The sequence below is a fragment of the Cyprinus carpio genome, chromosome A11 (assembly GCF_018340385.1).
Source record: "Cyprinus carpio isolate SPL01 chromosome A11, ASM1834038v1, whole genome shotgun sequence".
Lineage (NCBI taxonomy): Eukaryota > Metazoa > Chordata > Actinopteri > Cypriniformes > Cyprinidae > Cyprinus > Cyprinus carpio.
The window spans coordinates 14,747,999-14,773,686 of record NC_056582.1 but is presented as its reverse complement, the minus strand read 5'-3'; the positions used below and the strand labels follow the sequence as shown (position 1 = coordinate 14,773,686).

The following is a 25,688-nucleotide window of genomic DNA, read 5'->3' as shown; positions in this document are numbered from 1 at the left end:
TTGCAAACTTCAAGAATGCTCTCTAATTGATTCACAGACAGAGGTTCACAGTTTTTGATCGGCTAAAAAGCATAGAACTGGTGTGATCTCTTAGGAACCTGTTTCAGTCATGTAGTTGAACACGAATATTTCTGTGCAAAATGATGTTTGCATAACAATGCACTGTTTGCAAATTATGCATTTAACACCCTAAACAAATCCTTGTTGCTCCACAAGGTCTCATATTTTTTGTGTAGGAAAAGTTTTCACGCTTGCTTTCTCTTTTTTAGAGGTGTTGAAAAGTGCTGACCCACTTTCCTCCTCTGAATATGACAGGCGCTGGCATTCACACACAAACACCCTTAATTGGCTCAAGCCTTGTCACAGGTTCTCCCTGTAGTCCTTGCTTTCCAAAGGCACATCATCAAGGCATTAAAAATCGACGTGCACTGTGTCAGTGCTAATCTGCCTCAGGGACGCCTCTACCTAGCCATATTTATCTTTGCTTCACATGTAAAAAGTTCCCTCTGACTGTTCTCTCATACTGAGTCTCAGCAGGTAGACTAGGCATACTTACATTTGCATTTATATTTCATTTAGATGACACCCCGTACAATACTTCTTCCCATTGTATGTGGTCAGGTGGTTCTTAATTTCCCCAGTCTGAATGTAAAAAAGCCAGCAGCAGCTTGCATCTCATGAATACATTTTGCATGTGCAATATTCCACAGTATCAAAGGTAATTTGATTTCACAGTCGCACGTCAATATGAACCGAATGTCTGCCGGCTGTCAAGGTCTTTATTATTGTGGCGTGGCATTTTATATTCAGAAATGCCTGTGGCAGGTCCTATTTGAACTTCATTTGTGTCCTTTTGCATTGTGGAAAAGTAATGGTGCGAACTGCGAGTATGCAAATGCAATCTGACCTCTTGTTTAGTGGGATCAATATGGACGATTAGGCAAGCACCTTGTCCCACACAACTGCTTATCAACCCTATTGTTACATGCTTCATTACAAGTGTAATTGATGCTTTGTGCTCTTTGTAGTTCTAATGTCAATTTAATTCTCTCTCCCTTTTCCTCTTTAAAAGGCTCGGCTAGCATTAGGAGGAAAAGGGGAGAAAATGTGTAATGCAATTCAAAGGCATCCAGCTAGTCCACTGTAAGCCCTGGGCTGGTTATCAAAGGGTCAGAAGAGGCTTTTATCTTCAAAAGCTTCGTCAGAGCTTGTATTGGAATCTGTTTTTCCAGAGGCTTAAATTCAGTGAGAAGGCTTCCAAAGCATAGCGAGCTGTACTGCGGGATGTCTCACTAGGTGGCGGACTGATCAAAGATTTCACCTGAGGAGGGCAGCCGCTCCGCTTCTAGTGTAACACGGCTGTCACGACGGCTTGCAAACAGTGATGCCTAGAAGTATTTGTTCGGCACTATGTATGGACTTGACCTCAATTCCCCCCCTCTGTGAAGAACTGATGCACAGGTATCAGAGATGGCTGAGAATCAGCTTTGTTAGTAGAGATCACTCAATTTGGGCTGTGTTTGACTTATTATTATACTACTCCTACCTTTCTTGTAGTATGTACACTACTGTTCAAAAGTTGAGGTCAGTAAGATTCTTTTTTAAGAAATTAATACATAACAATTACATTACAAATAAAAGGTGATCTTTTGAACTTTACTTATCAAAGGATGCTGGAAAAATGGATCAGTTTTTACAAAAAGATTAAGCATCACAACTGTTTTCAACATTGATAATCATAAGAAATGATTCTTGTGCACCAAATCAGCATATTAAAATGATTTCTGAAGGATCACGTGACACTGAAGAGTGGAGTAATGGATGTTAAAAATTCAGCTTTGCATCACAGGCATAAATTATTTTTACTAAAACAGAAAAGGGTTATTTTAATTTGTAATAATATTTTGCAGTATTACTGTTTTTACAGTATTTTTTATCAAATAATTGTAACCTTGATGAGCATAAGAGACTTCTTTCAAAAACGACCCCAGATCTTTGAAAGGTAATGTATATTGTGCATTATATGAAAAGTTCTGTGTACTAATATGTTCAGAATGGAGTTAAACTCACTGTTTCTGGGTAGTAGGTTATGTACACTGTGCACAGTATGCACATTTGGGTCATACTTTTAATATTTCGGTAATATCTACACTGTTTTATATGCATATTTTCTGTATGCTATATTTGCAAGAACATACTATCATACACTACTGTTACTGTTTAAGTGGTATGCAGTATGTACACATGCTATTCTGTATGCTTTGTTCAGAATGGCATATTACCAAACTATATATTTTTTTCTGCAATATACATTTTTGCTGTGCATAGTATGCAAATTTTAAAGGAATAGTTCATGAAAATAGAGGCCATTCAAGATGTAGATGAGTTTGTTTCATCATTAGAACAGAGAAAAATTGAGCATTACATCACTTGCTCATCAGTGGATCCTCTGTAATGAATGGGTGCCGTCAGAATGAGAGTCTAAACAGCTGATAAAAACACCACAATAATCCATAAGTAATCCACATGATGCTAGTCCATCAGTTAACATCTTTTGAAGTGAAAAGCTGCATGTTTGTAAGAAGCAAATTCTTCATTAAGGCATTTTATTTTTAAACCATTGCTTCTGGCCAAAATATAGTCCACAATCCATAATAATGCTTCCTCTAGTGCAAAAGTCTATCCTCTGCTGTCCTCCTAAATCAAAATCCACTAACTTATTTGTTTAGAACTGTTTTTGCTTATAAACTGTATTTGATCTGTGCATATTTCTCTCCTGATTCAGATGAGACGACTTTTTCACTGGAGAAAGCAATATAATGGATAAAGGAAGCAGCGAAAGCAACGGTTTGAAGTTAAACACATCTTAATGATGGATTTGTTTCTTACAAACATGCAAGTTTTTGCGTCACAAGACAGTTAATTGATGGACTGGGGTCGTGTGGATTACTTGTGGATTATTGTGATACTTTTATCAGCTGTTTGACGGCACCCATTTACTGCAGAGGATCCATTGGTGAGCAAGCAATGTAATGCTCACTTTCTCAAAATCTGTTCCGATGAAGAAACAAATGCATCAATACATCATGGATAGCCTGAGGGTAAGTACATTTGTAGCAAATTTAATTTTTTGGGTGAACTATTCCTTTAAGTCTGCTATGATCTGAATAGAATACCACTTTTCTTCTCTTACTATTGCGTTGGCTACTGTATCCCATAATGCAGTTTGCTTGAATTGTGTGACAGATGAACAAGAAGCAATATCAACCACAGTACCAACATCTCTTTCTCTTATTTCTCTCTTTTTCGACTTATTGTTTAATCAGACCCAAAGGTTAACACGGTTTTCAATAAACTTTGATTTAAAATTCATCTCTGAGATAATGCAGCATACTACCATTTGAAACATTTCTTTTTGCATAATACACAGTTCTTTTTTGTTTTTTAGTATGCAGCACGCAGTACACGAGTATTGCTTTCCTTACATAGTCTTGCTCATTATTTCTCATTGTTGTCAGCATAGAGGCAGAGGGTGCCAGAACTGAACCTGAAACTCACATATTATAATATTTGAAACAAATATTATTAGATTTGTATTTATTTATGTGTTTTATGTAGTTTAATCGCTGTTCTTCATCAGATTCACATTCATTGCTTGTGTTGCTATAACTTTCAAAACCATATGGGGGCAATATTGTCTCTTTGTAAAGTCACATTTTCAAATTCCGTACCTGTCTGGCTCATCCTTATGTGAATTAAAGGATGATTCAAACGCTATAAGCACTGAATAACCCCTGTGTGCTAAATAATTAAAAAGATGCCAAGAGACCTTCTGTGTGCTAAATAATTATTTTTGAGACCTTTTTTTTTTTTAAATATCAAGCAGCAATGTGAGGGAGATTTTTTTTTCTCAGTCTCATTGTTGATTTGGAAACACTTTTAGTGCCATTGCAGCTGCTGAGGTGTAATGAAGTAGTAGTAGTAGTAGTACCTTTGTTTATCCCCTTGGGGAAATTCTGTTTCAGTGGGTTTCAATGTGTGTTTCACAAAGAAAACAATATGACATAACAACAAAAGCAGTAAATATGAAGGGGGGAAAACACTATCTTTCATTTAGGCATTTCACTGCTTGTGGAAAAAACACCCCCCCCCCCCTTAAGAAACATTGGCATCCTGAATCTTCGCCCTGAAGGCAAAAGCTCAAACTCATCATACGAGTGCATATGATCAGATGTAGTTTTCATAGCTTTACAAAGGCATCTGGTTTGTTAAATTTGTTCCAAGCCTATAGGGGTACCAAGAAATTTACTCACAATATTTAAGACTTTCCTCAGTGAACTCTTTCGTTCCACTGTAGCATTTCCAAACCAGCAAATGTGATACAAAAGGTCAAAACGCTTTCAATAAAAGAATTATAAAACACTTTAAACAATGGAAGGCTTATATTGAATGATACCATCTTCCTAAAAAAGTATAGCCTTTGCTGACCCTTTTTGTTCACAGCTTCAGTCCATTTATCCCAACTCAATTTATAGTCTAGGAAAACCCTGAGGAATTTATACTCTTTAGCGCCCTGAATCTGCTCCCCTTTAATATTGGTCACACTCGCTGAGGATTCTTTTCTAAAATCAGTACACATTTCTTTAGTTTTTAAAACATTTAACTTAAGATTTGGTGCAAAAGGGTCCGTGACTGTCCTTATGCCATTGGAGGAGACTAATTAATGACTAACTAATAAATAAATAAATAACTAATCATCTGCAAATTTAATTAAATACTTCCCTGAACATGTACTCCTGCAATTATTTGTGTACAAAATGAACAGTAAGGGTGAGAGGACGCAGCCTTGTGGAGAACCAACATTCGTAATTTGTTTATCAGACAATGAACTACCCACACACACTCGTTGAATTCTATTACTTAAGAAATCCTGCAACCACAAAATCAGTCCTCCATCTAGGGAGAAATCTACAGATCATCAATCAGAAAAAAAATCATCAATCATATTTGTTTTTCTTCCCTGTACTCTTATGTGGGACGCTGATCATTGTCCTAATTCATTCCCAGGCCTGTAGAGAATATCCCTGTGACATTTTAGCTTAAATTTTTTGTTTGTATAGGGCCTTATCTGCAATAATTTCCCTTTTCATTTCTCTTTGAATATCTCTTTTAGCTAGGAGATCATTATTATAATAAGCTACCTTCTTCTTATTTAATATTTGTTGTAATTTCTTTGATACCCATGGCTTATTATTAGGAATTTGAGTACAAAACATAATATAATAGCAATGCAGAATGCAGAATGCATAAAGCTCAGTTTGATTGGTATTTTTAAATCTGCATGCATCATGAGATAATTGTTCAGCTGTGTGATGTTCAGATTTTCTGCCATTGGGATTTTAGCATAGCATACATTCTTCCCTTGAAGTTGACAAATGGCTGTAAGTATGATCTATAAAAATTCTCTATGATACTGTTGAAATAAACCTAAGAATGAACTCTTACCACAGTCACCAGAGCTCTGTTAATATAACAAAATGTCAAGTGTTTGCTTTAAAAAAGAAATTCCTGAGATCTTAGCAGTTGAATAGGTGTTTATACAACTCATGACCAGCCCTTACAGATAGCTGTGGACAAATTCAAATAAAAATGTACTGTGGGGTTAATCTACTTTGAAGAACGGGTCAGTGAGAAAAACTCAGAGCAACTTTGCCATATGGTCGAGGTGCAGCCATAATTAAGTGTGACAGGTAAAGAGTAGCTCTCTGAAGGCTTTATAAGAATGTTTTAGTCTCTTGTTGAAATACCTGGCCTGCGGTCTTCAGAGGTGATCGGCTGACATTTGCTAAATGTTACTTCATTACAGAAACACACTCAGCTCTCTGACTTGTTAGTATATCTCTTTCCTCTAACATTTAATGCTAATTTATTCACTGCTAACATTATTGCGTTTGTAATTGAGAGAGTTGAGTACTTGAGTAACACCATTAGTATGTTATCTATGCTTCAGCTGCATTTATGCTGCATTTAGTCATCCATTGTGAGTTTTTTTCACAGGACTACAACATTTTTTTTTAATTAATACATTCATAAATATTAATCTAATTTAATATACATTCATAAAATTAATATGACTCTTATATAGTGATTTATTTTTGAGTATTATATTTGTAATAAAAATGACTTTTTAAAATAATATTACTATTCATTATATATTTTAATATAATTTTTAAAGAAATATACAAAATTTTAAATAATACATTCATAAATATGAATATAATTCAGTATAAATGAATGACTTATTTAATATTTCTAATGTCAGAATTTTATGTCATAAATGAGTAATAAAAAAAAAAACTTATGTAAAATAAATTTGCTTTACATTAAACCACCTACCAGAGACATGCATGAAAATTTCCCAAAATAACTGGAGGAGGTATGAATGTTGAAATATGGAAGAGCCATTGGTACATCCATTTTCTCACATGCGTCTCTAATCATACACAACGGTTTATTTGTTTATGAAACACTCCACTCTCCCTTCCAACAACATGATGTTTAATACAGTTCTCAGTGTAAAGCAGTCAAGCAATCTTTGGAGGACAGCCATAGGAAAAAGCTCTCTGACTGATAAGAGCAAAGCCTCGCGGCATGTGTGACATTAATATTGATCTGAGAGCAAAGGACGGCTGCTTTGTCACCATGGAAACGTTTGCTGAGACCGTCTTAAGGTAAACTTTCATTTATTGATGTAGAGAGTTTTCCCCTCCCTCATTTGAATTTTGAAATACTTTGAATTTTGTTGAGAAGAAAAATTAAGTTCACTCTATCTGCCATGTTTATTGTTAGCAGAGGGAACTAGCGGGTCCTCTCTGCACTCTTATCAGCAAAGAGTTTTTTATACTTCAATAAATATTAATGCAATTACTGGCAGTCACAAGCACAGCACTACAGTCGTGTGTAGTGAAAACGTTCAAAGCTGTAATATCCTTATAAGCTCAGGATGTTTTGACTCACATATTTTGTCACCGAAGACAATTTTAGTTGAGAGAATTTCCTTTGTGGGCTTTAAACATTGTGACCGCTTTATATTGAACGTCTCAGAGGGATTATTAAGAGGTAGTTTTTTTTGTTTTTTTTGTTGTTTTTTGTTTTTTTATAAGGTGTGTTGTTTTTGGTGTGTTTTTTTTTTTAGAGTATTTTTGATTATGGAAACAATTCACCTACAGAGGTTAAATGGAAGACATCAGATGAACATTTCAGGAGAGGCAAAATGCAAAATGAGGAACACAAAGAAAATTCAATTTAAAGTTTTATGAATAAATCTTAAAGGGCAGTGCAACTTTTCTTAAGACTCAGTGGAACTTCTAATGTATCCTAACTGATAAGGGTACATTTATAAAAGCCCAGGTTCAGTCTATGAAAATGTTTCCTTTTAATATTTTTATGCCTGTCACATTGACAGTTTCGGACAACGGACGTATTCAAGATTATTAAAATCAGATGTAGCGCTCCCTGTAATTTGTTTACTTTTGAAGAATATTATTATTTAGTTCTGCTTTGCTTCTGGTTGCGTTTATCATGCGTGACTGCTGACGCACAAACTTTGAAATGCTTAATTCCCTCACTCTCTTCTTTAATTCCACCTCCGCCTAGTAAACGTCTCTGACAGTGCCGTTGCATTCAGCAGTCAGGACTGTAGTTTGGGAGAGCTCGAGGGCTCAGGGGGACTGCAGTTTGTGTACGCCACTGATTAGAGGCTTTGTGGAGGTGCTTACCAGCCCCATGTTACTCTCAAAGCCAAAGAAGCCTGTTACACAATGAAAGTTGAGATGGTTGAGGAGGCCTCGGAGGAGCTGGTTGACAGGCTGGGAAAATGGCAGAGGATGGATGTAAGCTGAGGGAACAGCATAGCGGCATGGTAACTGCTGAAATGCTTCAACGTTTGTTTTGGAGATGCCTGAAGTAATGGCTTGTGATGAGTCTCTCTACTATATAAAGTCCTTAAAGCAGGGGTGGCCAAGCCTGTTCATGGAGGGCAACTGTCCTGCAGAGTGTAGGTCCAACTCTAATTAAACAAACCTGAAACAGCTAATCAAGGTCCTCAGACTCACTAGAAACTTTCAGGCAAGTGTGTTGGAGCTGGGTGGAACTAAACTCGTTGGGACAGTCAAGCCCTCCACGAGCAGGATTGGACACCCCTGCCTTAAAGGAATAGCTCACCCCAATGTGAAAGTTCTGACGTTGTTTACTCACCCCAATGTCATTCCAAATCGGGTGATTTTCTTTCTTACATGGAACACAAAATAAGTGAATTTTGGTGTGGCTCTTTTGCATACAATTACAGTAAATATTTGGCTGTAACAATCTGTAAATCTATCATTTTTAAGTTTTAATTTCTATGTTTTTACTCTATCATTGTTAGTTTTTAGTATATTTTAATATTTTAGTGCTGCTTAAATTAATGCTGATATTGTCTAAAATTGTTTAATAGCACTACATTTATTAGTACAGTGTAGTGTGTGTGTGTGTGTTTAATTTTTCATTTATTTTATAGAATAGTCTTGTTTAATGCAGGGAGGTTGGTAAGATTTATTCTATAATATTAGCCAATACAAAATATAACCAATACTTGTTGTTTTTTAGTTTCTTTAGAGTTATTTTCTGTTCTTTTTTATTTTTGTTTGACAAAGCACTGCATCAATGATGCCAAAGGACACTGGTTATTGTCTATCTCATGATGATCATGATGTAGCAAATTTGAACGTGCATATAAAAATATTGGAAAGATTTTTCATAACCTTTAACTATCCCTTTAACGGTTCAGACCATTTGACTCATGTTTTTGGCAAATACTACATTAACATTTTTTTCTCTGCTGAGAACTGACCTTGTGCAGCACTTTAACAAGCCTCTCTTTCTCTGTCTCTCACTCTAGCTTCAAGCAAATTGCAGAGGTGCAAAGGTCTAAATGTTCACAGATGGCTAACGCATGCTAAAAATCCCCGCCTCATGAACACAGTCATTGAATGAAATCTGTCATATGTGTTTATAATCTGTGGCATTTATCTTTTTTTTTTTTTTTTTTTACATTTTTTTTTTTTTTTTTTTTACATTGTCCTGTTGAGCCAAATGATTTTGTCCAAAACTGCAAATGCATTAACTGTCTTTGTATCAGGAATGCAGGTGCAGGCTCACAGTCTGCCTCTCAGGGAACCATACAATCAAAGGCACTCAGGGAATGGATTGCACACTGTCAAAGATAGCGGTGTATTACGGTGATGTAAACAACTAAATTGCAGGTTACTGAGTGAGTGATGCAAATGGTGTGGAATTCTGTTATAATATGCAAAACAAAGGCATGGAAAACTATAATAAAGCTGTCAGAACACTGCCTGGCAATTAGCATGACAATGGCATATGACAGCTTCTGGAATCTGATTTCACCCTTTGTATGCGAGAATACAAGAATGGGAATGTGATCCCCCCTTGAAGACAGTTTCAGCCATTTCTTGTTTCTTTTTCTTGTTTTGTCTCCATTTTGATTTGGTTGTGTTTTTCCTTGGTAATGGGGTGATGCTGAATGCATTCCCTTGTGCACTTGGAAACCTGCGAGGGACCAAACATCCATTCATCTAACTCTGCTCCTCACTTTTGAAGTGTGAAGCCATTGGAAAGCCCTCAAATTGCCTTGGCAGACGGTGCCCCATAGTGACTCCTTTTGCTCCCAGCAGCTACAGAGGAATCAAACAGCTCATCATCCCTTGAACATAATAGTACTCAGAATCTGTTTCTTTCTTGCTATCATCTTTCGTTTCTTTTGTTCTGAAAGCATTAGAAATCCTGTCATAGACCTACACCAAATTTAAATGGAGGAAAAACTGCTGTTAAGTCTCAATATGACAGCTATCACATCGAGGCTGCAACCAATACTCTGACGTCAGTAAAACAATGCATAGAATTTTTAAGGCATTTCCATTTTTTTTCCACATTATTCATCATGAGAAATGTTTTTTAAAAAGATTTTGCAATGCACCTCAATCCATTTGATCCATTATGAAAAATGTGTGACTAATGAGATACACAGAGTTGAGTTTAGAGTGTTGTTTTGTGTTGGATTAAAACAAGCATAAACAAGACGATATGGTATGACATGACAAATAATCATTCACTTATCATTAATAATTATTTTTATTTTACCCCACAGATTTCTCTGTAAATCTTTCTGCTGGCTATAAGTGATTTAATGAGTCATTGATTCATTTACTGAACTGATTCATTCAAACACACTGATTCATTTAGAAACAACAACACCATTGCTGTGTTGCAACAGGTGAATCAACTTTTTGAAATAATTTTCATTGGCGGAGCAAACATACACAAAGTAACAGAATATTATTTTTAAAATGTACGTTACTCAGTATTAACTTCTTGATTATTGAACTGTTGTAATTTTGCAAAATAACACTCGCAGACACACTTTAGTTCTGAATATTATGTCTGCCGCACACAAGGCCGCTGATATTGTTTAAAAATATAAACTCCTTGTTAAAATAACTATTGTACACTTACAGTCGAGCCTCAGTGATCTTCAGTAGGCCTACAACAGCACTCTTGCTCATGTGACAGCCCTAAAGATAACATTGTTATGCCATTAAAGTGATTTAAAATGAAATATTCTCAAGTGATGACTAATTCAACATGAACATAAAAATGAGAGACAGCCAAGATGTTTCACGACATAATCCTTAATCACATTAATCCCGGTTTATAAAATTCACCTCCATCCAAAATAAACTCTGAAATTGGCAAGTATCATTCATTTGTGTCCAAGCCTGGTCGAAATGCATAACAGATTACAGATCTGTGTGAGTCATCCTATCATCTTATCTTTGGCTCATAAAGAACTGAATCTCTCTCGATCCATAAAGCCCCAGCTTGGCTTTATGACTCTTGAAATAATTTTTCACTCGTTCTCAGAAAGTTTTCATATTTTATCTTCTGTCGGAACGTTTAATGTGTCATTTCGCTCTCTGAGAGAGGAGTGCATGTAGTCATTTACATGGTAATGTGTTCCAGGGGCCACGCTGGCAGGGTGAATGAGTAGGTTAGCTTCAGCACAGGGCTCTTCTCATCTCCTGTCAGGCAGCGAGAGAGAGGACACCAAACATCAGTTGTCATCATCTGAGATCAAGATTAGAGATCAGATGGCTTGGTTCAGTGACAGCTTTTTTCTCAGTCTTTCTCTTTCATGTCTCCACCTGGGAATCCGCAGTCTGTTGTGACGAAACATGGCTCTCTGATGTAATTATAGAACTGTCACTTTGAACAGTCTGAACTTTATTGAATTCATCTGCCAGATCAGATTGTAAAGCTTCATCAAAACGGACATACACACAAAGTCACCAAAGACAAATGTTTAATAGAACTTTAACAGCAATGAACAAATCTTGAGATTCTTTCATATGTCACTGACTTGAAAGATGCATTGTGTTGCTGTTAGCAGGAACTCCCATTATGAAATCTTACCTAAGCAGGTAGGCTGAGAATATTCTGCAGTTATATCTTTACATACAGTATTCAGCTTGTTCATAGCTTAGGGTCTTAAAACCTTCTTAAAAGACATTTTTAAAACATTGTTAAACAAAATTGCTCCTCTTCAAAACAATTTCAAAATGAAGTTTACAGTAATAACATCTCAAAATGTTTTAGGGTTTCATAATGGATTTTCTGGAGTTCTAGACAGGCTGTCAGTCTGTGCATTGATGCAACCACTAATAATTATTGCCATTTAATCCCACAAGTGACACTTTCTGTAAATTACATCATAACGCTGGTAGATAATGATTTCTTCAAAAACATGGATTCATTTAAGAAAGTAACAAGTGACTTCCTTTAAGAATAAGTAATTTAATCATTCACTTAACTAATTAATTCAAAAACACTATTCATTTAAGAAAGAAACAAGTGACGAATGAGTCATTGAATCAACCACTGAACCAATTCATTCAAAAACACTGTTTAATTTAGGAACATAAAAATGATTCACTTTATGAATGAGTTATTGAATCAGTCACTTAAATGACTCAACACTGATGATCTATGTAGGAATTTAACATGATTCTTTTTATGAAAGAATTATTGAATCATCATCATCAAACCATTTGTTTAAAACACTGATTAATTTTGGAGTGAAACAAGCGGCTGTTTTTATGAGTAGTCATTATTTCTTGTAAGAATAGTCTTTTGTGTTAATCTTAAAATTATTTTGGACAAATTTAAATAGAAACAACTTATAGCTGCATACAATAATATTATAGAGCTATACAATGCATTGCTGTTTAGGAAGAACAATTGACTCACTAAAGAGATATTAAAAAGATCTCCGTTATTCAGTCAACCTGTCACAATCTGACACAGGTCTGATTGCAAAGCATCTATAAAGGATCAGTCTGAAACATAAACTCTTTAGCCATTGCAGTGAAGGCAGATAGCTCTCTGTCATTACACTGGTATTGAGACTCAGTCTTTATTGATTCGCTCTTGAAAAAAGTCTCTTGGTTGTCGCATTGAACCACAAACTCCATGACAGACAGCACTGCTAGAAAATTGAAACAGTGTATTGCAGTGTGTTTTGGTATGCGATGCCTTGTCACTTTCAATGTCGTGGTTTCATTATCTTTCTGTCACATCTTAAAGTATCCTCTTCAGACACCTCGTAAACTGCTGAATGTGAAATTAGACTCAATTCGTCAGTTGGCACCATAAACATTTTATTTAGCTTTGGCTTTGATTCCAAGATGTGCTGCAGCGCTCAGAGATGAGGTCTGATCATAAATCTGCTCAGCGCATGCTGCAACTGCATTTTATGGCAGGCCTGTCTCACAATCTCAATATTTTCTAAGAAAGACCTTGTTGGTCAATAGAGGAGCCCCCACATAGGCTACGACCTTCTTTCACATGACCTCTCTATTCCTGTAAGGTCTTGTTTTATTCAGTCATGACCACACTGTTACTGCAGGAAAGACTTTTGAGACTGATGTTCTCTGTTGTTCCTTTAATATGCTACTCAGAGCTTTATCGTTTGTGAATAAAGCAGACTGGCTTCAAATTAGTGATTTTGAACTGTAATTAGAAGTTGTTACTGCCATTTAGATTTTTTTTTTTTTTTTACTGAATTATTTTCAGATAAAGGGATAATGTACAGGCTTTTTTTCATTATGCTGAATAAACCTAGCAGGGTTTAAAATGATTTTATTATCTTTCTAGTATATTAAAGGAAAATTGTCAAAATACATTGTCAGAAAATCTGCTTTTTATTTGTTTGTTTTTTTTTGTTTTTTACAGGAAAACAAGTGCAGTGTGGTAACCATTTTGAGTTGAACAGTCAGTTATTCTAACTTGCATTGATATAAAAAAAGAGAGATTCTAAAGATATGAAAGTAGCACCAGTGTTGTATGAATACTAATATATGGTTCATATGCAGAAATATATTGTTTAGCAGTCATACAAACATGTTTGACTGCTCAGTTGTGGAACTGACCAATCAGAATCAAGTATTCTAGAGCACCATTCAGCAAGGTGAATCTGTGCCATCTGTGATATTATTGTGCAATGAACTAACTTCAGCTAAACTTGCAATTCAGCAGTGCTGTTTCTAAGCAACTTCTCCCAGTTTTGGTGAATGGATTCAGTGTTTATAAAAACAAGATTCCTGACTTTTATCTCCAGAGTGGTCGAGAATAATAAGGAAACAATGTGATTCCGTTCTAGCATTGTGTTATGCCACAGTCAGCAATAGCAGAGATATTGTGGTGTTTCCTGAAATGCGATTTGAGCATCTCCGATCACACAAAAAACAATCCACCCATGGAAAATGGAAGTAATACTGGTTTGAAAACTCTCTCTGAGAGAAGACAGTAGTATTTATTTGCTGTCTCTATGTGAGAGTATCATTCTCAAATCTTAAATGACCCCTGCAATGCTGTAGCTGACTGCACCAGATTTTAAATCTATACCTCAGAGTGAAAGGAAGATAGTAAAGGCTCTTTCGTGCCCTTGTGCTTTTGTTTTTGCTGTTACGGGCCTTTGGATCTGCTGAGTCACACCCTCCCAAAGTTAATTAAGTTTTCATTAACTGTGCATTATGAGTTCAAACTGGACCTTTTTTTTATTCATCTAGTGAATGACTCTGTTTAGCTCAAAGTAGATTCTTCAGCATTTCATTTTATGTGTTCCTCTGAAGAAAGAACATCATACAGGTTTAAATGGTTGATGACCTCTTTTTCTGTCTGACTAATTCTCACTCCTTCTGTATGACCCTACAGCACTGGCTTGTTTGCCATCAGAGCTGAAGGGTCGCACAAAACTGTAATTATTGGATGTGTATGTCAGCATTAGTTTCCTGGCCAGCTGAGGTCAGTGCCACACTGAATACTCTTCACTGCGATGTTGTTGTGGGGAAAAAGACCCATGTGCCTCTTTTAATTTGTTAGATATGCTGATGCACTGATTGATAGAGGCAAGCAAGGGTCAGAAGTGATTGCCGGGGACTATGAATAAATGCATTAAAATGGGCATGGATGTAAGATTTCTACAGTGGTAAATGGTCTTACAATAATTCTGGCAGCCTTCGCTAAGTGAGAGGATTAATGGTAAATGGAAGCTTGCGCAGGGAGCTGCGGAGCCCATGGGAGAAGGATTAGAGAAGGGCAGACTGCATGCCAATGAGCCGAATCATCTGGAGGGTTGCAGCAAAGCTTGATGAACTAACCAAGCCAGACACATACCAGCTGAGATCACGGACATGGGCACACCTATGCCAATGAAAGCAAACAGGGGCTATCAATGAAATTTTAGAGTTACACTGTGAAATGTTCAACTTTTTTTTTTTTTTTTAATCATACAGGCCATTATGTCAGAGAGACACATAGTCTCTTTTATTTTTTATTTTTGCAATGTGCACAAGCAGAAAAGATTGAACTCACATGCACTCAGGGTGTACTATAGCGATAAGATCAGTCATCAGTGTGGTCATTCTTGAAGTGAACTTTTGTCTGAATGTGATTAGATTCACTGTTTTGGATTGCTGTATTTAATTTGAGAACACAGATTTAGAAGTATGAAATGACACGTCCAGTGTACGAGTCAACAGTCACTAGCATGTGCAGCAACCCCGGGCCTATTTAAGGGGTGCTGCAGGCCTACTATAATAAAATTAAAGTAAAATACACAAATAACATTAAGATTAGTGTACACACAAGCTGTGAACACACACCCGGAGAAGTAGGCAGCCATTTTATTTTTTTTATAAATAATTTTATATAAAAACATTTATTTATTAATGTGTAATAAATAATGCTAATGTATATATATATATATATATTTTTTTTTTTTTGTAAATTTATTAGGTAAACCTTGCTAGTACCGGGTTGGACCCCCTTTTGCCTTCAGAACTTCCTTAATTCTTTGTGGCATAGATTCAACAAGGTGTTGGACACATTCCTCAGAGATTTTGGTCCATATTGACATGATGGCATCACGCAGTTGCTGCAGATTTGTCGGCTGCACATCCATGATGCGAATCTCCCATTCCACCACATCCCAAAGTTGCTCTATTGGATTGAGATCTGGTGACTGTGGAGTAAAGTGAACTCATTGTCATGTTCAAGAAACCAGTCTGAGATGAGCTTGATTTGAGCTTTGTGACATGGTGCATTATCCTGCTGGAAGTAGCCATCAGAAGATGGGCACACTGTAGTCATAAAGGGACATGGTCAGTAACAATACTCAGGTATGCTGTGGCATTTAAACAGTGCTCAGTTGGTAGCCCAAAGTGTGCCAAAAAAATATCCCCCACACCATTACACCACCAGCACCAGCCTGAACTGTTGAGGCAAGCAGGATGGATCCATGCTTTCATGTTCCTTACGCCAAATTCTGCCCCTACCATCTTCTGACTGCTATCGGCCATAAAGTGAAAATTCAGAAGGACAGTATTTTTTTGAAATAGGCATTTTTGTAGCAATGTAAAAGTCACTTTTGATTAATTTAATGTATCCATGCTGAAAAGTATTTACTTAAAAATCTTACTTATCCCAAACTTGGTAAATGCAGTCCTGCTTCTCATGAGATAAAATAAATTAGTTTTTATGATGATCAAGTTTGTAATCATTCTTAATGACACACAATGACAGCTGTTTTGCAGTTTATGGCTTCTATTAGAGAAAAATACTCTGTCTGTTTTTCTGGGAGAGCTGCAGAAACACTGTCAGTGTGAAAGCCCAATTCGAGTCTGCAGATGTATGCAGTATGTGTGAAAAAGGCCTGTGATTGCTATCCTATGGTTGACACTTGGTCCAAATGGAATGCCAGCACTGGCTTTATTTTTTATGGGCTATTTTCTTTTTGCCCAGAGCAATTCAAGAAAAGCAATAACAGCTCAGAGAGTCTCATGGCCTCATGTTATCTGATATAAATGACAGGGCAATTTTTCCATCAGTGAAGTTATAACAGCGTTTTATATATGGGCGGTTGTTGCTGTATAATGTAAACTTGACCATAATAAAATATCAAGCACATAAATGCTATGGTTAATATTAGTGTGTGTGCTGATTCTGATCCGTCTTTCATTCGTTCTCTCCAGCTGTGCAGTCTCTGAACAGCCTGAACGACCAGATCGCTCATTTCATGGTGACCAGACCCAATGCCATGAGCCACGAAGAGGAAACCTTTCTGCCCACCGAGAGGGATACTTTGAGCCAATCCATGGCTCTAATGAGACACCTGCTCATGGATGCACAGGTAAAAACATCTTAAATCAGTTAGGGTTGTGAGCCATTGAGAACTGCATGTCTTGTATACTCCATTGCCATTGCTGAATTTTGAATATGAACTAACTAATTAACTAAACTAACTGTACTCTTTCATTTAAACATTTTAAATATATTAGATACATTATTACAGTAAATAATGTATTAGATTAGATTATCTATTTATTGATTATGCAATATAAAAATATTGATTATATAAATATTGATATATATATATATATATATATATATATATATATATACAGTATTAAACTTTAGACAATATGTCTAATCAAACATTCAGCATCGTAAGTATTCTACATATCGGAATTAAGATTAGTATAATATTCAAATTTATATTGATGCAATAATTTTACATTATACGTAATTATAAATAATTATACATAATTATACAAATTCCAGTTCTACATCCTGTGTGGCCAATTCCATTGAAATTCACACCTAATAAACTGACAGGGAGGAGATATTATGTTACATTTATCATCATTTGTCATATAAGGATAGTAATTTTATAACAACAATTCGAACAAAAACTGCAATCAATTAACACTGAGGAATTAATTATATACCTGTCTGACGTCTCTCTGTAGCCCTCTCGTTTCTGAAGGAGCTGAAAAATGATTGTTATTCATGAGGAAGACGAGACTCAGAGGGAACATCAGCGGTTGAGCTTCTGATGACTCATTCCTAATTATTTTCTATGGTTATATCATGAAGAAATTTCAACACATTAATCAAGGAGCTTCAGCCTTAGGCAGACCACTGTGGCATGACACTTTACTCCTGATTGCATCTATGTCGCACAGGCTTCAATAAGTCAGGACAGCACATCTACACCCCCGGATCCATTAATGGCCCTGTCCATAGAGATGCTGTCCACACTCACTCTAAAAACACTGTAATCACTGAAAGATTTCAACAGGTTTATGCTCAGAGGTGAGTGCAATATTTCTAGTGATGTTCCCCCATCATCTGAGTCACAAAAGAGACAAAAACATCTCTTGTGAACCAACCTGCTGTTGTGCTCTTTCCCTCAATGAAAGTTCAATAGTTTGGAGTACGTATGATTTATCTTTTTGAAAGAAATGAATGCTTTGAAAGGGATACTCCACCCCAAAATGAAAATTTTGTCATTAATCACTTACCCCCATGTCATTCCAAACCCATAAAAGCTCCATTCATCTTCGGAACACAATTTAAGATATTTTGGATAAAAACCGGGAGGCCTGTGACTGTCCCATAGACTGCCAAGTAAATAACAGTGTCAAGGTCCATAAATGGTATGAAAGTCATCTTCAGAATACTCCATCTGCCATCAGACGTGCAATCTGGGTTATATGAAGTGATGGGAACACTTTTTGTAAGCGAAGAAAAAAAAAACGCCTTTTTTCAATAATTCCTTGTCAGTGGTCTCCTCTGTGTCTCTCCATATCACAATGTGCTGTGTATGCTCTTCTGTGTCATCCGCGCCACAAGGTTGTGCTGTTTTATTTCAAATCAAATTAATTGTTGAATAAAGTCATTATTTTTGTTTTCTTCGCTTGCAAAATGTGTTCCCTTCACATCATATAACCCAGATTGCATGTCTGATGGCAGATGGAGTATTCTGATGATGACTTTCATTTTATTTCACCTTTTATGGACCTTGACACTGTTATTTATTTGGCAGTCTATGGGACAGTCTCAAGCCTCCGGGTTTTCATCCAAAATATCTTAAATTGTGTTCCGAAGACGAACAGAGCTTTTACAGGTTTGGAACGACATGGGGGTAAGTGATTAATGACAAAATTTTCATTTTGGGGTGGAGTATCCCTTTAATAGTATTAAGCAAAGATGTGTTAAATTAGTCAAAAGTGACAAAGATTTATTGTAACATCATAAATGTCTTTACTATTTCATATATTTCAAATAAATGCTGTTTTGCTCTTTTGAACATTCTATTTATCAAAGAGTCCTGAGAGAAAAAAAATATATAATATTTGTTTTTTTCATTTGAAATGTTTGAAGAAAATGTTGAAAGCACCAAATCAGCATATGATGATCAGAATGATTTCAGAATTAAATTCAGCTTTGCTATCACACTTACCGACCCCAAACTTGAACAGTATGTCTTAAAGTGATTATCCACCCTTATTAATCGAACATCTCTATTTTTTGTGTTTACAAAAGAAAAAAAAAATAGGTCATTTTTGAGTGAACCCAACCCTGCTGGCATCTGCAGTACTGCTAATGTCCTCTAGGTGATCCTCTATGACGTGTGTTTAAAAGTAAAGTGTGTCATTTATTCTCAAACAAACAGACTGCAGTTCCGTTTGGTGCCACTAGTGGTTCACACATTAGTAATCTATTTAAGTGCTTCCCTTATCTGTATTCATTTTGCTTAGTGGTGAAGATGTTTTAACAATGCTTTTGGGGTCACAATGAGGTTTGTGCATACAGGGTCAAGGGAAGTCGATGTCGAGGAGGACCAAAGCATTTTTAAATGTCATAATTTGAATAACTGAATGTCACTTTGTTGAAAGAGGTGCATGAATAATTTACTGCGCCCCGTTTCTCTGACACCCGTGATTCAAATGCACCATTCAAAAATCATTAGCACATTCTCCTTTTTTGACAATGGATACTGCATTTAACTGGCATCACACTTTCTGACCTGGAAAACAGTGAACAGAATAATCAAAGGTTTAATAATCAAACGCTTGCTTGAGTGTCTAGTCTGGGACTAAACATTTCATGTGCTTTAGGATGTTGGATAAAAAGTATCCACTACTTGATTTTGCTGTTGTTGTTGATGGAAACTAGTGTTGATCCACTTAATTGTTTCCTACTTCCATCCCCAGGATGCATGTCGAGGGAATGTTTGTCTGCAGTACAATGCCTGTCAAAGGCTTTTTAAAAAGTTCTTTCCTGAACATTGCAATCTTTCCTTCTCATCTAACAGAGCTTTTTACACAACAGAGACACTCTGGCTAGAAACTGTGAATGCTGAAGTTAAAAAAGAATTCACTATGTTCCGAATAAGTAACCCACTGGGCGCTTGCTTAGGCAGCTACATTGAGTTTGATTGGTGGATTTTACAGTTGATTTTCTCTATACATATTCTCATGCTGTAACTCTCTCGCTCATCCTTGTTAATGATGAATGTTCACGGGGAAGAGACATAGTGATGTATTTGGCTAATCAGTTAGACACAACGCAGATACGCTTGATTGATAACATGACTCATCCCCATTTTTCAGAATATATTTCTTACTTGTGGTGTCATTGATTAAGGAGAAAGTAATTTTGCAAAAGGCCACCGCCTTCAGTTGCGGGTGGCTCCGTGCCAACTGTGCAGAGAGATTGTTAGCTCCAAGTTGCTTTCTCTTTCAGAGCAGTAGTACGAGACTTTATGATGGATGAGAGTCAATTTATGAACAGATACTAGAGTCTTGAGTGCTGTTAATCTAAGGCTGCAAAATTTAGGGAAACAATCTAATTGCAATTTAAAAAAAAATAAAAATGGCAATTATTATTATTCAAAACAAATATATAAATCTGAAAATAAAACTTTTATTTAAACAAATGTATATATATATATATATATATATATATATATATATATATATATATATATATATAATATTAAACAAGATAAGAAACATTAACGTTATACAATATTTTTAAATACTTTATATCACTGTTAAATACAAATAAATCAGTATTTAAGAAAAATTATATAATTATATTTAATTTATATTTAATTTAATAAGTCTTTTATTTTGGCCAAAAAGCGAAATCACATGAAACTCCTATTGGAATGACTAGATCTCACGCGTGAAATTTCTCCAGTCAGTGATAAACCTGACTTAAGTCATATCACGATTTTGTTTTTATTCTGATTAATCATGCAGCCCTAGTTAAACCTCTGAGATCTCTCCACTGTTTTAGGGAATATTCTTATGAAAAATGCTGTTTTCCATTTCGCACTCTGGTGAAAATGACTCTCATTGAAAAAGATTAGAGTTGAGGGTTTATGCTGTTTTTTTCGGGATTTTGTGCCAGGTTGAATCTACAAAAATGTGCATTTTCACTGCTTTGCAGTATTATAGAAAAACAATATTATTATCTGTACATCTTTAGCTTTATGTTAGTAATCCTTCAGTATCAAACTGCAGTTTCAGACATTATAGAGAAGATAAAAAGCACTCAAGGCAACCAAAGCACTAGTTTCCTCATTTTATTTGTATAATGCACTTTAGCATATAGATAATCAGTCATGATTTCATTGCTCTGACAACATGAGCCTTGGAGCTTGTGTTTGCAAATGTTAATCTTATATATGAGCCTAGGGCTAAAGAGAAATCCCATATGAATAATGCGTCACAGAAGCTGTTTCATCTGCCTGATTTTATTATAACGGCAGTGCCAGTTAAAGCCTGAGGGGATTTGCTGGCTACATAATAAACATACAAATGTCTATAGGTTAAGAGTCTAAAACAGTGACAGCATCAGTCCTGACTGAGAGTTTTTCTTCTTCTCTCTCTCTCTCTCTTCATGAGTTGGCTGGGAAGCTCTCCACACATTTTGCAGAGCCTAGTGTGCATTAGGACTGCCCTTGAACACCATTACACTTCAGTTCAAAGTGATAATGGACAAGCATTCCAGTGCAAGACTATATAAACAAGCTCATAATTGTGGCTGAAGTCAGGCACATTTCCAGTATGCTTGGAGGAGATGTGACGAAAAATGCACCAAGGTCTCCAATCAACATCAGCACAACACTAGCTGAATCCAAAATAAATTGCTCATTGTCAAAACCACTTTCTCCGCTGTTAGGTAATTTGGGCATCATAGTCCCTGAGCCTCCATTCAAGCGCATTTCAACTTTATAGAGCACACCTTAAGCATAATTGTTCTCTTGAAAGCCGTGCTGTGTTTTGACCTCTGGAACTATGAAATGACTTGGTCAGGATCCACTCCAGAACCTTTTGCTACTGGATATTTTTCAGTAAATTAGGGCACAATGCAGGTGAAGTGCTTCTGTGTGCCATGCTCTTCATCATTAATTGCACTTATCAACACTGGTGACAGCCTCTTAGGAAATGAGGAGTGTTGTTTTTTTTTTTTTACAGAAGCACTTGCGATTACATTACGCCTGGTTTTTTGAATCTTCTCCCCATCTGTGCATAAGAAAATTGGAGCCTTTTTTGTATATGCTAAACATTAACCCTATACAGCCCATTGTATCTTATTTGGTACAGCAAATTTCCAAGGCCCCTAAATGATCAGCATGGTCAAAACTTTACTGAAAAAGCTAATGTACATACCTTCTGTCATCTGACTGAAAGTTTATACTTCATTAGCAAGGTGTGATTTTTATAAAGTAAACATAAGAATAAACTTTGTATTGTTAGTAATATTTTAAGATTAACTTAAAGTGGACCAACGCAAATTTAAATGTGGCTATCCAATGTTATTCGTCAAATATTATTTAGAGATATTGACAACTGATATTTATATGCAAATGATGTAATGATTTTTATAAAGTAAACGTAAGAATAAATGGTAACATGAATTAACTCACAATAACTAACAATGAGCAACATTTTTGGTACAGTATTTATTACTTTTTGTTTATGTTAGTTAAAAAAAATACAACTTTTCTTTGTTAGTTCATGTTAGCTTAGGTCGATTAAATGATATTAACAGATAGAACTTTTGATTTTAATAATGTATTAAAAAATTAAAATTAACTATGATTAATAAATGCTTTAGAAATCATTTTTATTGTTAGTTCATGTTAACTAATACAGTATCAACAAATGGAACCTTACTGTAAAGTGTAACCAAATAAATTTCAAATTGCTAGTAATATTTCAAGATGAACACACTTACTGGACTGCAGTAACTTAGGTTTACTTGATTATATAATTATTTTCAAAAGTAAGAATCTTATATAATCAACTTTATTTTACAGTTTTATTTTACATGCATCCTCTGTGTAGTATTGCATGATTGTCTGTGATCTATATTTTAACCAGATTTGTTAGTAATCAGTGCCCACTTTACCTGTAATTTATTGTCTCTTTGTTTTTATTTGTTACACACTGTTGAGGCCTCTGTTCCATTGTGAAAGATCATCTGGAGAAGTTTTAGCATATTGAATATCATTGGGCAGATTGTGATGGGTAGAAAATTAATTTGGATAGAATTTCCAATGTTTCTCTTTGAACATGCTCCAGGAATTGATTGCTTCATTTGTCATTTGCACAGATGAATTATGTATGTGTTGCTTGCTAGAGGGGAGGGATTAATCAAATGCATTTTGATAGGTTGTGTGTGTGTATGTTTGTGTGTATGTGTGTGTGTGTGTGTGTGTGTGTGTGTGTGTGTGTGTGTGTGTGTGTGTGTGTGTGTGTGTGTGTGTGTGTGATGCGACAAAATGTGGCCTGTTTGCATGCAGGGGCAACGGGATTTCAAAGAGTGTCGGAGGGACCAATACGGAAGTGTTGATTGGTTGATAGGCTGTGACAGCTCATACTGCCCCACTTTTTTCCAATCAATGATGGAACCAAGGACTAATTATACTGATGTCATTTATAGTAGCTGGCTATATGAATCGATCCTTACCAGAATGTAAACCACATAGAAAAACTGAAAAACCAATCTGAAAACATGATGAAACTTTTGTGCCTTGCAAAGTATAAGTTGATGATGGCTTTTAAGCTAGATGCTTTTAACTGCTTGGAAATGTAATTGCATATGCTTGTAATCTGCGAAGGAGCTAATTTATTCCACTATAATACAGATTTTTGGCAGAATCATGTCTTTAATTACTTATTGACCAATCAAACTTGAGTGGAGTGAATGCAGGCTGAGGCGTCGTGATTAAATGCTTTCAAAGGCTGAGGTATTGATCAGTGTGGTTTGAGTTGCACCCAGTCTAGACTGTTTCTTGGCTTTAGTGTGTAAGATTTACAGTACTCTTCACTGTTTAATAGAATCAGTAATTCAAACCATTGTGAAGAAAATGTCTCAGACAACAATTATCAGATATACAAGTCTTAACAGGTTTTTACATACACTAAGTTAACGTTACTTAATGAATTAACTCACAATTACTAACAATAAGCAATGTTTTTGTTACAATATTTATTTTATGTTAGTTAAAAAAATACTAAATAATAATAAAAAAAAAAATAATAATAAAAAATGCAATCTTTATTTGTTAGTTAATGTTGGCTCAGGTCAATTAAATTATATTAACAGATATAACTATTGATTTTAATAATGCATTAATGAATTCTGAAATTAACTATTATTAAATAAATGCTTTAGAAATAATTTTAGTTCAGGTTAAATAATATCAACAAAAAGAAACTTACTGTAAAGCGTAACCAAATACATTTCATATTGCTAGTATTTCTTTTTTTTTATAGTAGAGTCTTTTCAAGTTTTTACATTTACCTACACTACCCTTTAAAAATCTGGGTTTGAGCGATTTTTAATTTTTAATAGTTTTGAAATAAATCTGTTATGCTCACCAAGGCTGCATATTTGATCAAAAATAGAGTAAAAACAGTAATTATGTGGAATATTATTACACTTTAAAATTTGAATTTGTTATATTTAAAAAAAAAATTTATTATTGAATATATGTTATTATTACTATCATGTATTATTAAATATTGTAATATATTTTAAAACATAAATTATTTCTGCGATGCAAAGCTTAATTTACAACATCATTACTTAGTCTTCAGTGTCACATGATCCTTCAGAAATCATTCTTATATGCAGATTTTTGGTAAATTGGCTGATTTCTAATATGCTGATTTCAACAATGTTGAAAACAGTTATGCTGCTTTATATTTTTGTAGAAACCGTGATACTATTTTTCAGGATTCTTTGATGAATACAAAGAACAGCATTTATTTGAGCAGCACTGCACTGTCACTTTTGATCAATTTAATGCGCCTTGCTCAATTACAAGTCTTCATGTCTGTAAAAGATATCTTACCAAATTTTTAGTTATAAATATTGTAGAACAAACTTTTGAATGGTAGTTTGCTATATATACAGTACAGTAGGTGTGTGTGCATTTTAGTGTGTTATAATACATTAATACACTAATACTAAATAGTCAGTCAGATAGACTATATGCAGCGAATCTGACAATGACTCAACATTTAAGTACAGAAGCAAATAGGTATCACAGTACTGGTGGGCTGGTGTGGAACACTGAGATAAAGACTCTCTCAAGCTATCGTTGCATCTTAACTCTTCTAGACTTTAATGGATTTTGAGAGCTCTTGTGTGAATCTTAAGACTTTTCAGAATAAAAGGTTCAGCAGAAAAACAAACAGATCTAACATAGAGTCAAAGATAAGTGCAATTGCTAGTTGGAGGTGATTGGAGAGAGAAAAAAACAGTGTAGACCACTTGTATTTAATTTTAATTAATGCGTTTGAGATTTATGCAAGGCAGCAGGGGAACTAAGAACTAAAACAACAACAAATCTATTGAGCCATATGGACCCAGCAGCAAATGATAATGTAATGCATTAAGTCGAGAAATAAATGTCTCAATAGAAAAACTGTGCACTGCATAAAGTTTTATTAATGTGAAGTTATTTATCCTGAAACACGCTGTAATTAACGATAAACACAAATAGACAAATCTTTGTGAATACGTACAACTCATGCTGATTAAGCCATGTACTTTTTTCAGTGTTTTCATTACTATAATTACAAAAGGTAAATGTTATTTTGAGGCCAATACCATTAAAATAAAGGAACAACATGCCAGTTAAAACCAACAACAACAACACAAAAAAAAAAACAAGATAAATAACAAAATAAATAAATAACAAA

At 35.2% G+C, this 25,688-nt stretch overlaps 1 protein-coding gene across 3 annotated transcripts in view; it reads left to right on the top strand.

Annotated features, from left to right (window-relative positions):
- The window catches only part of LOC109057470 (kazrin-like), a 138,304-nt gene that overhangs the window by 9,978 nt on the left and 102,638 nt on the right, over positions 1 to 25,688 (top strand). For all 3 annotated transcript variants that reach the window (XM_042766432.1, XM_042766437.1, XM_042766438.1), the window contains exon 2: positions 16,647 to 16,804. In XM_042766432.1, the coding sequence (XP_042622366.1) occupies positions 16,647 to 16,804 (158 nt within the window). The remainder of the gene's footprint in view (positions 1 to 16,646; positions 16,805 to 25,688) is intronic.